The 13,090-nt window shown below is 46.0% G+C and overlaps 1 protein-coding gene across 1 annotated transcript; it reads right to left on the reverse strand.

Moving 5' to 3' along the window:
* Positions 1–2,979: 2,979 nt before the first annotated feature.
* Positions 2,980–12,080, reverse strand: calm1a (calmodulin 1a). The gene is made up of 6 exons (XM_083924811.1): positions 11,961–12,080; positions 5,416–5,446; positions 5,116–5,259; positions 4,886–4,992; positions 4,528–4,663; positions 2,980–3,703 (listed from the first exon to the last, which is right to left on the reverse strand). Exons 1-6 carry the CDS (start codon positions 11,961–11,963, stop codon positions 3,675–3,677), a joined length of 450 nt encoding a protein of 149 aa, XP_083780937.1. The 5' UTR covers positions 11,964–12,080; the 3' UTR covers positions 2,980–3,674.
* Positions 12,081–13,090: the final 1,010 nt, after the last annotated feature.

Below are 13,090 nucleotides of genomic sequence, written 5' to 3' on the forward strand. Positions count from 1 at the left end.
CTGGAAGTGCAGATCTGCAGAGAAGAAGAAGAATTCCTTTATTTGGGACACACACACACACACACACACACACACACACACACACACACCCTACCCCAGACATAATATATATTTTTGCAGAATAACACAAATTGCCAGTGGACCGGTGCCGCCAGCAGTTTGGGGCTCAGTGCCTTGCTCAACAGCAGCTCAGCCGTGCCCAGGAGATGAACTGGCCACCAGTCCACACTCCACACAGGGACCTGAACCAGCAACCCTCCAGTTCCCAGCCAAGTCACCTATGGACTGAGGTACTGCCGCCCAGCCTTGGCTCTTATCACTCTGTGTTAATGCCGTTGTGCTGTGTGTTTGAATCTCATGGCTCTATGTTACATTATCATTGCTCATTCTCTTTCAGGACCCAGATGTGATCAACACACCCCTACCAGTGGAATATAATCCCACTGCAGAGGACGATGGTGGCACAATAATCCGTCCCTCTGACCACACCTCCACCAGCCTCACTCCACTCCTGGTTTCCCATGCAGTTTCCCAGGCCCCCCCCCCCAGCTGGGTCTGTCCTCTCTGGGCCTGGGTCCAACCCCTCTTCCCCCACAGCCAACCAAACCGCGTCTACTCCTCCAGAGGACCCAACCTGTCCACCATGAAGTGACATCATGCCGTGAGGCTCTGGAGCCATCTTGGGCCGAGCCTGTTCCTGCCCCTGGTTTCTCAACAGGAGGCCACTGGCTTCATCCTGAACCTCCTCATCACCGACCTTGCTCAAGAAACAGCTCCTCCTCAGGGAGCCAGAGGCTGTAGAACAAGACGAAGAACCTGTGGAACCCCACATACGGTATCATTATTATTACTATCTCCTTTTTAAACGATGATACATTCTTGTATGATTGTATAATGTCCTAAATGTTTTTAATCCTATATCTTATTTTATGTGATACACTGTGTCTTTGTTTGAATGTCTTGGAGCACACTGAGTCCACGCCTGTCGTCTGAAACGTGCTATAGAAATAAATCTGACTTGACTTGATTTGACTTTGTGTCCTTGTTTTACATTTGCTTATTTCGTTTCCCTGGACCGTGATGGATGAGAGCCTTAGTGGGCGGGGTGTTTCAAGTTTGTGTTGTAGGTTCATGTCTGTATAACTTAATCAAAATGTCAATAAATACGTTTTTGAGGAACTCGGAGTAGAGCCGCTGCTCCTTTGCGTTGAAAGGAGCCAGTTGAGGTGGTTCAGGATCATCTGGTAAGGATGAACCCTGGGCGCCTCCCTAGGGAGGTGTTCCAGGCACGTCCAGCTGGGAGGAGGCCTCGGGGAAGACCCAGGACCAGGTGGAGAGATTAGATCTCCACACTGGCCTGGGAACGCCTCAGGATCCCCCAGTTAGAGCTGGTTAATGTGGCCCGGGAAAGGGAAGTTTGGGGTCCCCTGCTAAAGCTGCTGCCCCCGAGACCCGACCCCGGATAAGAGGCTGAAGATGAGATGAGATAACGGTCGTAGTGTTTCTGGACCTTTGAATAGTCCCAGGTCTCATGTCAACAGTGTAATACTCACAGGACATTGTACTTGTTTACCTGTTGTTCTGTGGATAGTTTAACATCTGTATCAACAGTGCAAGGTAATTAAAGTAACTATGGTCTCATCTCATCTCATCTTCAGCCTCTTATCCGGGGTGGGGTCGCAGGGGCAGCAGCTTTAGCAGGGGACCCCAAACTTCCCTTTCCCGGGCCACATTAACCAGCTCTAACTGGGGGATCCTGAGGCGTTCCCAGGCCAGTGTGGAGATCTAATCTCTCCACCTGGTCCTGGGTCTTCCCCCAAGACCTCCTCCCAGCATCCCAGTAAGTATGGTGATATGTATTATTATAAACATTACCATTAGCATCTTTTTCTACTGTTGTGCCATTGCTTATGAATATTGTTATTACCCCCTTTTTGTCTTAATTTAATGTATTTAATGTGCAATTTTATTATTTAATCATTAGTGTAATTTAAATGTACTTTATGACTATTATCTTATTTCTATTATTTACCCACTTATTCATTTCCTCAGTGTAACGTTGGGAGAGGGAGGGAAGGGATTTGACCACTGTTCTCGTTTGTTCAGTGTGTGTTTGCTTCTTAATGACGTTCAAACACTCAATAAATAAAGTTTGAAACAAAAAAAACTAAACTATGGTGATGTGTTTAAATAGATGGACAGGGTTGATCCAGTCCTGAGTCCTTCATCCCTTTGATGTTATCACTTAACTGCTTTACAACAGAGACAGGCTGGTTGTTGGTTTTTGTATTTTTCTGTCTCGTTAGTTTAAACTAGAGCGACTTTCTGATCTGATCACCACTCATTTAGATTTACTAATGTCAGAGCTGACCAATCCCCCTCCCCGGGTCTGTTGTAAGTGGGCTTCAGTGTCGTTGCTTGCTTACACACACACACACACACACACACACACACTCTTAGAAAGACATTTTGTGTGATAAGTAGCACAGATGAGTCATTGATAGCAGCACGTCGCCCACAGAATCTGCCTTCGCGGAGAGAAACCACACCAGGACCCAGGACGAGACGTTAGTTCATGGTATTTTATTGGAAAAACAAAATGTAAAGACTAGCATGTACAACTTGGAATGCAGATCAACTGAACCGAACAGAACAGTTGGACTGGGCCGGGCCTCGCCGCACCCACCCACACACACACACACTTACACACACACAAACACAAAATAGAAATGCCGCAAAGCACCGACCCCGTCCCCACTAAACTGAAATCAACGCCCCCGCGGAATCATGATACACACGCAACCTCTGAGGTAATCCACCGCACCAAAGCATGCTTCAGCCGTAACCGCAGACTCACTGATCTTAAATCCGCAAAACCCCGACACTCGTGATAGTGACGGCGCCTCAGAGTTGCTCTTGTACATCATCACCCTTTAAAGCCCACCCGACCCCTGATCTACACCCCCACCCCCCCAGGCCTCCCCCTCAAAAAGGTAAACACACAAAAGGATAAAATGGAGTATCCCGACATGCCAGAAACACAGAATCTAAAATGAGTTCTTTTATTTATTCCGTTTTTTAAAAGTTTTCTTAAAAATATCTCTGTTGTCGCTGACTTCATTTAGGGAAGCAAACTGCAAAGGTCCCACTGGTTCACTCACTCCCATCCATCCGTCACCTAACCCCTCCCTCCTCCCTCCTCTCCGTGGGTCCCCGGGCCGACCCGAGGCCCGACAGTAACCCATCTAAAGCTGCATGCATGAAGAACAGAAAGAAAGAAGACAGGAAGTCATAGAAGAAAGGCGATTAGCCGGCCCATATGATCGCCATGACGTCAGGCAGATGGAACCAGGAAGCAGAGGAGCAGCGGCCAGAGCGGCCGGCTGCGGAGACGCTGCTTGGGTAACGAGTAGAGATGTGATTGGGCAGCTCGGCCAGCACTGGGGGAGGGGCGGGGAATACAAGCCAGTACATGCAGATTCATTTAGACGGTTTCTTTTTGTCTTTTTTTTTGTTGTTTTACCTTTTTCGAGCTTGTTAACATGGACAGGTTTTCAGTTTTCCAACATTCACTTTAAGTTGTCTATACAGAACAGTATGAATAAATGTAGATTTTTGCAATAAGAGGTAAGTGAAACATTTGACGGATTCTTTGTCTTTAATGTGCGCCCGGTTCATTTGGCAGTCATCATCTGAACAAATTCTGTAGAGGGGGAAAACACAAGAGAAGGCGTCAGGAGCCGTGTTTGAATCGTGGTCAGACGATCATCAGACGTGTGTCAGCTTACACAAAGAGCCTTCTTTCATAAAGTACGTAAAGTCAAATCATCCCACAGGGTCTTTTTCAGCGAATACACATCAAATAAGCCGGAGACGATATTTTTGTGTAACAGCTATTAACAGGGAGATCCCAGAGAGTCGCTAACAGGTGAATGTGGCTAACAGGGATTAGCTCTGGTCAGCACAGTGAACGCATTAAACGTCTTTTTTAACCACTAATGCTGCTCAAAATAACAGCAAACCTCTGCAGCAGCATAAGAAGAGTCCCTACACATTAACCGAAGCATCATTGGGCTCCTTCCTTTGGGATTGACTTTGGTGTTCGACCAAAATTGTCTTTACTATCAGAGGAGCTGGTACAGGGGCCAGTGGGTAAGTCTTTAAAACACTCTTTTAATAAACTCTGGGTTCACTAACTACGCTGTTGCTGCTTCGATTGATGTGTAGGGACTCTTCTCATGCTGCTGCAGAGGTTTGCTGTTATTTTGAGCAGCATTAGTGGTTAAAAAAGACGTTTTAATGCCTTCACTGTGCTGCCCAAAGCTAATCAGTGTTAGCCACACTCGTCTGTTAGCGACTCTCAAGGATTTCTCCGTTAAGAGTTGTTACATGAAAATAATTGTCTCAATGTCTTATCTAATGAGTGTATTTGCCGTAAAAGACCCCGTGGGAATTTCACTTTAACTGTAATAAGAATGACATGAAAACTGTCTTAGCGTAGCCGAGTCCGACTTTGCCCTCCTGTACCTTCATAGTTGACCTGTCCGTCTCCATCGATGTCTGCTTCTCTGATCATCTCGTCTACTTCCTCGTCTGTCAGCTTCTCTCCCAGGTTGGTCATCACATGACGCAACTCTGCTGCGCTGATGTAACCGTTGCCGTCCTGCCCAACACACACAAAGCATCAGTCACACTGTTCTCACTGCAGACAGTCTTTGTCTCGTATCACTGTCGTTCCTCCTCAGTTGTCATTTTAAGCTTAGGCACATCCTAATTTCAGACTAATGAGTTTTTTGTATTACTGCTTAACTGTTGATGAGACACAATACATCTAAGAATCAATTATCTTTCTTTAAATGAAACACACACACTCCGATACACTCACCTTATCAAAGACCCTGAATGCCTCTCTGATCTCCTCCTCACTGTCAGTGTCCTTCATCTTCCTTGCCATCATCGTAAGGAACTCGGGGAAGTCAATGGTCCCGTTGCCTGGAGGGGGAGAAAAGGGAATTCTGAAGTTAGTTATAAATACAACAAGTCATTATAGTTAAAAGGGTCCATATCCAACAGTTTAACAAAATACTGCCCCATGTTGAAGCGGACTCCGCATACCATCAGCGTCCACCTCGTTGATCATGTCCTGGAGCTCAGCCTCAGTCGGGTTTTGACCCAGCGACCTCATGACGGTGCCCAGCTCCTTAGTGGTGATGGTACCATCTCCGTCCTTATCGAACAGGGAGAAGGCCTCCTTGAACTCTGGACCGACACAAGGGGAAGGTGGAGGAAAGGGTGAGAGAAAGTATTAGCAACAGCAGATGTAACAAAGCTGATGATTCCATGTGAAAATGCACGGACCTACACAGGATATGTTTGCTAAACATGGTTATGCAGCGTTTTATGTTGTCACTTTACCTGCAATCTGCTCTTCTGTTAGTTGGTCAGCCTAAAAAAACAGAAGGAAAGACGGGAAAATAATGAATACACCTTTAAAATAACAAAATAGCTTCGTCTTTCAGGTAAATGTTGGGACAAATAGTTACAGGTAATATTTTTCACTTACGTCCAAAGATGTGAAAAACCTTACTTCCTAACCAACAGCCAATCAGCAACAAGCACCACATGTCAAACGGGAAGTGACCATATAGAGGAAGGCGGCAATGCATGTTGGGTGACGTGCTGCGACCATCACGAGCAGACACAAAGACACACCCGGTATGAACTACACTGTAAGACACACTCAGAAAGATGCAACTATTTTACTGCCCTAGCAAACTCATACTGTCACATCTAGTCACAGCATGTGACCAGTATGACCTAACAACCACATACCATCTCAAAACATCAACAGTCAGAGTTCTTGGCGATCCACAAGCCATACATTGACTTCCTCACCACCTAGTGAAGCTAAAAGCTCTGGCTAATCCATACATTTCACTGTGTGTGTGCATCTGTGTACAACCTTTATGTCATCAAAGTGGATATCTGTGAGGTCTGCCACCAGCTTCACTGCCTTCGGCGCTGGTTTTTTCACATCTCTGCCTCCAACTCCTCTTCCTCCTCCATCCAGCCTCAACCCACCGCCTCCTCTGCGTTGCTTCAGATCCACACCTCTTCCTCCTGCACCTCCCCCAATTACTGCCGTTTTACCGCTTAGGCCGTCCAGCGCCCCTCGCACCATCACCAGGCCTTCAGCCAGACACTCGGCCCGTTTGTTGTTCTGGACGCCCTGTTTTTTGACCTCGGCCAGCTCAGTCTTGGTTCTCTGCAGGCAGTTCCTCAGGTCCTGCATCTCTCGAACCAGGCTGTCCATGCGGCTGGACGACGAGTCCATCAGCATCTGTAGGAAGGCTCTGTAGTTCCTCTCCTGCTGCTCGATGAGCTCCGTGTAGTAGTGCTGTTGTTCATCCAAGAGGTCGTAGACGGTGGACAGGCTCACCACCAGCTCATCCTCCGCTGGATACATTGCAACTTTCTTGGGCAGCATGATGAGGGGATGATGGCATGAAGGGCAGGAATGATGTCTTGGGATGGGAGGAATAGGTGGATGAAAGAAATTATGGCAAGACATCTATCAGTCGCTCCTGATTTGTAAAACGGATGGACAAAGGGAACGACGGACAGCAGATTTCGCCATCTCTCTGAATAGTTACATAATTGAATGAGTGAAGACAAATGTCAGAGTTTGGATTCGAGTATAAGGCAAAGCATGTTATGTTTCAAGTCCTCCTAGGCGGGGAGAAAGCTGGATGGACACGTGATCGGATGACTGGATAACTGCAGGACTCGTCTTTCAATCTCTCCAGTGAGTGGATGGATGACAGAAGTTTTCACAATCCCTCTGGAGTGGCAAAGGTCAGTGGAGTGGCACCGACGTGACGGGCGAGGTCTCCTTGTTGATGAAAATGCCGGTCCTTCAGTAGTTTTTCCTCGCTACTCGTCCATCCGTCTGTCGGTCAGTCTCTCAATAAATCTGTCTGCCTGCCTGTCGACCTCACCTTCAATCCTCCTGTCTTGCAGCGCTGCGAGTGTACGTGCCCAGGCGCTGTCCTTCCCTGTCTGCATCCGACTCCAACTGGGTGAGGCTAAGGAGAACCCCACTCCCTGTGCCTCCATGTCAGAGTGTGTCCAAGCGTATGTGTGTAAGCCTACGCGTGACAGTGAAGGCTTAGCTGTCCGTCCATCTCCCCAACAGGTAAGCAGTAAAGACTGCTGCACAGATGAAGTGTCCACCTCCTGCAGTAGTTCAATAGATGAATAGCCTTCAACACTTTGACAGAGAAAGAGAAAGTGTGTGTGTAGAGGCCAGGCCAGAGGAGGTCACCCAAATGTGTCAGGAAAATTGATTTAAGGTGTATGAGAGTAACAGTGTCCAGACTGGGGGAGGTCACGGGGGTTTTGTGTGCATGTGTTGAACTGTGGCCTGTCATCTCACTGCTACAGTTGCAGCTCCTAGGGAGGATCAGTTGGCTGGTCATCTGACCTCCTAGACAGCATCATGGGTCAAACCAAATGCCCCCCCTCAGGCAGGGGCCCCTATCCGCACAGCTACAACAGCTTCTGTGAGTGACTAATTTCCCCAGGAGTCAGCCATGGCCGCCAAGTTAAGGTATGCTTGAAGTAAATGTGCCAAAAATGGTAAACGGCCATTCTTACAAAACTCAATCCATACGTCAGCAATATCAGTACGTATAAAAGCCGTAGGGCTCGTGCTCGTACATGTGCGCACGCTCGTGCTCGTACATGTGCAAACGGCCCCGCTAAAGCCCACCTCTTTCAAGCGGGCCGTGGCTGCTGTCGGCAGTAATGCGCGGAGCGGGTGCACTCACACTGCTTAAAGGTACTAGGCTTTAGCTGAAAAAACGGTTTTGTCCCGGGACAGAACGACAGTGTGAGTGCGCCCTTAACCTCTCTGCCACTTCTCTTATTGCTCCTTTTTAACATTTCAGTTCAAGCCAAGTTATTATTACGCTGCAGCAGCTCCTCTGTCTCTGTCGGGACTGAGCTGCTCCAACTCAACTTGTTGCCTTCAGTGCAATAAAACCATCACCTGGATGACAGACGGCAGCACACATCGCTAAGTAAACTCCCTGGACTAATAACAGGATCATTCTGCCCTGCGGTTAAACACATCCACTAATAACTCTTTGTTTGGTTTGGGTTTTGCATTCATTAAAAGCACCGACAGCAATGAACACCCGTACACACACACACACACACACACACACACACCAGAGCTGTCACTCATTACACTTATAGGCTTTAGTACGACGGGTTAGTTCATATATTTACCAAATGCCTGCAGAGTTGGATTATCTGCGCTATATTAAGTCGGTGTTTTGCTAAAATGTTTGTTTTACAAATGAATTATTCTTGGTGTTCACAGTTACACTAGTCTACTTATGAGGTTATGAGGTTTTCATTCACACAAATGTATTAAAAAAGTATCGCTGAGGTGTCAATATCGATTTAAATACGGCTTCTTAGGCGACTAATCGTCATCAGAAACGTGTCTTCTTGTTAGCGATGTTACTTCCCACGGCGAAGTCCTCCCTCGGTTTAAAGGGAACGCTCTATTGTTGATACTTTCACGCTGTTTTAGGCGCCGTATTTTGGGGTCAAAAGCCAACGACGCGGAGTGGGGAGTTATTTCCTCGGCACATGCGCAGACGGGAAACCTGATAATCTGGGTAAAGCGTTTACATGCGAGAGAACTCCGGTTACTAAAGGAGTTATCTAGATATGTTAACCAGGGTGTGAGAACTCAGATTTCACCCGGGGTACGTTAACATGGTGTTTGAGAAACCGCAGTACGCCCTAAACCCGATCATAATCAGGTTTTTAAACTGCATGTAAACGCACTAACGGTTAAAACCTGTCAGACTACTTGTAACCAATTACCAAACAACTCAACAAAAACACTCCACTGGTTTCTCGACCCCAGATCTTCTTGAAAGAGGGACCTGCTAGTTTTTATTATAGCGCTATGATCAGAAAATATTTCCCTCATGTGATGCAGTTTAAAACACTTTCCTGTGGTTAATGAGCTGCTGGGACGGACAGTCGGACACAAGCCACTGCGTTAGTCAAGGCGTGCATGTCAGGAGGGTGTGTCACGTACACAACCAAATAATCTCATCTTCATCTCATCTCATCTTCAGCCTCTTATCCAGGGTCGGGTCGCGGGGGCACCAGCTCCAGCAGGGACCCCAAACTTCCCACATTAACCAGCCCTAACTGGGGGATCCTGAGGCGTTCCCAGGCCAGTGTGGAGATCTAATCTCTCCACCTGGTCCTGGGTCTTCCCCGAGGCCTCCTCCCAGCTGGACGTGCCTGGAACACCTCCCTAGGGAGGCGCCCAGGGTTCATCCTTACCAGATGATCCTGAACCACCTCAACTGGCTCCTTTCAACGCAAAGGAGCAGCGGCTCTACTCCGAGTTCCTCACGGATGCTGAACTTCTCCCCCTCTCTCTAAGGGAGACTCCAGCCCCCCTCCTGAGAAAACACATTTCGGGCGCTTGTACCCGCGACATGGTTCTTTGGGTCCTGACCCAGCTTTCATGACCACAGGTGAGGGTAGGAACCAGGACTGACCGGTAGATCCAGAGCTTTGCCTTCCTCAGCTCTCTTTTCGTCACAGCGGTGCGGTAGAGCGACTGCAGCTCCGCCCCCGCTGCTCCGATTCTCCGGCCAAACTCACGCTCCATCGTCCCCTCACTCGTGAACATGATCCCGAGGTACCAACCAAAATTAATTTAAGATGTGCACCATAAAGTAATCAACTTCAAACTCTGCAGGATTTCTTTAAAACGTATCTACGTAAGTGATGAGAGTTCACTGAAGTAGGGGGCTCTGTCAGCGTAAGGAAAGAGCCAGGAGCCAGCCATGTGTTCAGTCAGATTGCATCTGTCAAACGAGGGTTGTGTCTATTAAAGTCTTACATACAGCCCGACGGAAGGGTCCGCCATACCATATAATCAAATTTCCCCACATGACAGCATTACCTCATGTGCCCCCGCCCCCAAAAACGATAAACTACAGACCATGATCGGTGTATGATGCTACCGCTCCCTGGGGACACTCACCAAATATCTAACATTGTGCATTTATGGAGACCGTAAACAAGAGGAGGTACAGTAGGAACAAAAAACATGTCTCTTCTTGCTTGCAATGCTCAGATAGATTGGAAATACACAGTTTATGGATAAAGCTGTATTATTTTTGTGTTATTTAATATGTTTAATGCACATGTGCTGCACTTGTGAGGTATTTTGTCGTGCATTTTGTAATGTACTTCTGTGCTGCTCTCTTGTAAGGTAATTATAATGCATTTTAATGTAATTATACAGTATTTTTACTGTTAAGTTGTTGAAATGTATCGAGTATTGTCTGCTGGAAAGTGGAGCCCAGGAAGACTAGCGAGCTGCTGTGGCATAAGCTAACGGGGATCCTTTAATTACACATAAAACAAAAGCTACATTAAGATATTTCTTCTGTAAATCTGAACAAAAAATGCGATCTGCAAAATAAGTTATCCGTCATTAACATGTTCAAATAAAAGGTTTAACAAAAATGAACATTTATTTATTTATTTTGGTGTATATCAAGCTTATATAACCGAAAGGGTGTAGGTTGAAGCTAAAGCTTATATACCTCTACTCATTAACACAAAAGGATCAGATCACAGACATTTCAAACTAATTAGTGCACTTAAATTTCTGTTTACAACAAAATAAGGAACAGTGCACAGTGCAGAACCCAAAACAGTACAAAAACATTAAACTTTTCCAAACTGTACTGAGAAATGATGTCGTTCTTATCAAGTCTGCAGCATCATTTTATATTTTCAGGACAATTATTCCAGATCTTGACCCCTCTAACACAAAAAACAGTGTTTTTTTCACAGTAATTTGACTCTTTGGTTTCTCAAATAATAGTTTTTTGCTTTGTACATGGTTTGTATAGTAATTTAATCAACTAAGTCCCTGAATTTCAAAATATCCAAGCGACTAAAACGTGGGTTCGCTCACAGAAAGGTTTAGTATTCAGCTTTTTTTGCAATAAAAAATATAATTTCTACTTGTTCTGTATGCGTTTCCCCAAATCTCCATCTAATGTGTCATATACGGGACAATTAATGAAATATATAACGTGAGAAGTGAGTGTTGAGAGAGTAAAGCTTGGACTTTACAGAGAATTGACATCATTTGTGTGATTTCCAATTTAATTTATCATCATATGTGAATTATTCTGTCGCAAAGGGACCATGCACAGGTGTTACACCACACTCTGTGACCTATTTAGGACAGCTACTACCACCGCAGTTACATGTTGTACTTTAATATCTGTTATTTATCATTATTAAGGTAACATATGAGACTTTGTGCACCCTATATATGTGCAAATATCCAACATTAAATGGGTGTAACGTTAGCGTTGCTAGCTGAATGTCTTATATCTGTGAATGTAGGTTTCGGTGCAACACCAGCATCGATAATTTTCTCTGTAGAGACACAAACAGTTGCGCAAATCCAGCATCACTGCGGAATTTAGCGTTTGACGCAAGAAAAAGCATGTTTGACTGGTGCTGCAGCCGCCAGCCACCGTGCAGTATGTCACATTAGCTGTGATGCTAACATTAGCGACTGCAGCGACACTACGGCGGCCGATATGAGGCTATCTGAAACAAGTTAGTGCCACTTAAGTGTGGGGTAGACTGTTATAATTTAAAATAGGAGCTTAAAAACAACAATAATGCGATGAGCGTGGGGCTGGCCGCCTCGGTGCTAACAGCTAAGCTAGCTAGCTAACTAGCTAACTCGCTAAGTCCGCTCAACTCGAGCTCTCTGCGCGATATTTCAGTAAAAATACCTCCCACGAGAGACTTCACACGTTCAGTCAACACAACACAAGTTCGAGTCTTACATATCAGCAAACAAGAGTGGATAAAGTACTCACCATGTCTGTTTGAGCCGGGAGCGACGGTGTGCTAATGCTACAGGGGGAGAGGAAATGGAAGATTGCCACTGAGCGAGGCTGGAGGAGGCGGGCGGGCGGGACGCACCACTGCTGTGCGGATCGCTGTATTCCTCCGCACTGAGGAGTCAGGTGCCACTTTTCGACCGAGACCTTTTCAGAGCCGGTTCAGAGCCGGTTCGGAGCCGGTTCTTCCTGTTTACACTGCAAAAGAACCGGCTCTTGAGCAGGAAAGCCGGTTCCAGGGTGGCACCAACTCTTTTGCTAGTCTTGAACCGGTGTTGTGAAAAATAGGGTGATCTTTTTTATCGGTGTATCTGTTTAATTTGTCATTTCTTGCCTTGTGTTTTAAACCTAACGAAAGATTCTTGTTGTTGGAAATGTTGTTTCTTTGATATTCAATCAATTATCTTTAAGGACAGTGATAAAAAATAACACTTTTAATTGTTTAAATGAAAACCAGAAGGCTAAATAATAAGGAAGTATTTGCACATCAAGTTAAAAAGTGTGTACCAATCAGTGCGTTTACATGCAGTTTAAAAAACTTGATTATAATTAAGGTTAAGGGCGTACCCGGGTTTCTCAAACACCACGTAAAACACCGTACCCCGGGTGAAATCAGGGTTCTCAAACCCAGGTTCACAGACCTAGAGAACTCCTTCAGTTCCCAGATTATTCGCCCATGTAAAGAGTTCTCGTCTGCGCATGCTCCCCACTCCGCGGCGGTGGCTTTTGACCCGGAAATAGAATAAACAAGGAATCAACAGCGCTGAAAACAACGTGAAAAAACCAACAACAGTAGAGCGCTACCTTTAAACCGAGGGAGAACTTCGCAACGGTAGGAAACATCACTACCGAGATGACCCGTTTCTGTCGTAATTTTGTCCAAAAGTCGTCCGTTTGTCATTTTAACAAAGGTGAACCGGATAAAAAGCTGTATTCAGTCCAGCTGTATGTTGGTGGAGCGCCACCTACTGTGTGGAGGTCGAGTTTCTCCGTCATTTTCCCCTTCGACCCCCTCTCATGTGCACAAGGGGAACTTCAATAATCCGATTATTCCCTTAACCGTATTTCCGGGTTACTGATGTGCATGTAAACGCACTGACTGACTG

This window comes from Echiichthys vipera, assembly GCF_963691815.1.
Source record: "Echiichthys vipera genome assembly, chromosome: 12".
In the NCBI taxonomy this organism is placed as follows: domain Eukaryota; kingdom Metazoa; phylum Chordata; class Actinopteri; order Perciformes; family Trachinidae; genus Echiichthys; species Echiichthys vipera.

Coding starts and splice junctions, on each gene's coding strand:
- calm1a (XM_083924811.1), bottom strand. Junction 5,260..5,415: donor AACAGAAGAGCAGATTGCAG/GTAAAGTGACAA, acceptor GTGTCGGTCCAG/AGTTCAAGGAGGCCTTCTCC. Junction 4,993..5,115: donor CAACGAGGTGGACGCTGATG/GTATGCGGAGTC, acceptor CTCCCCCTCCAG/GCAACGGGACCATTGACTTC.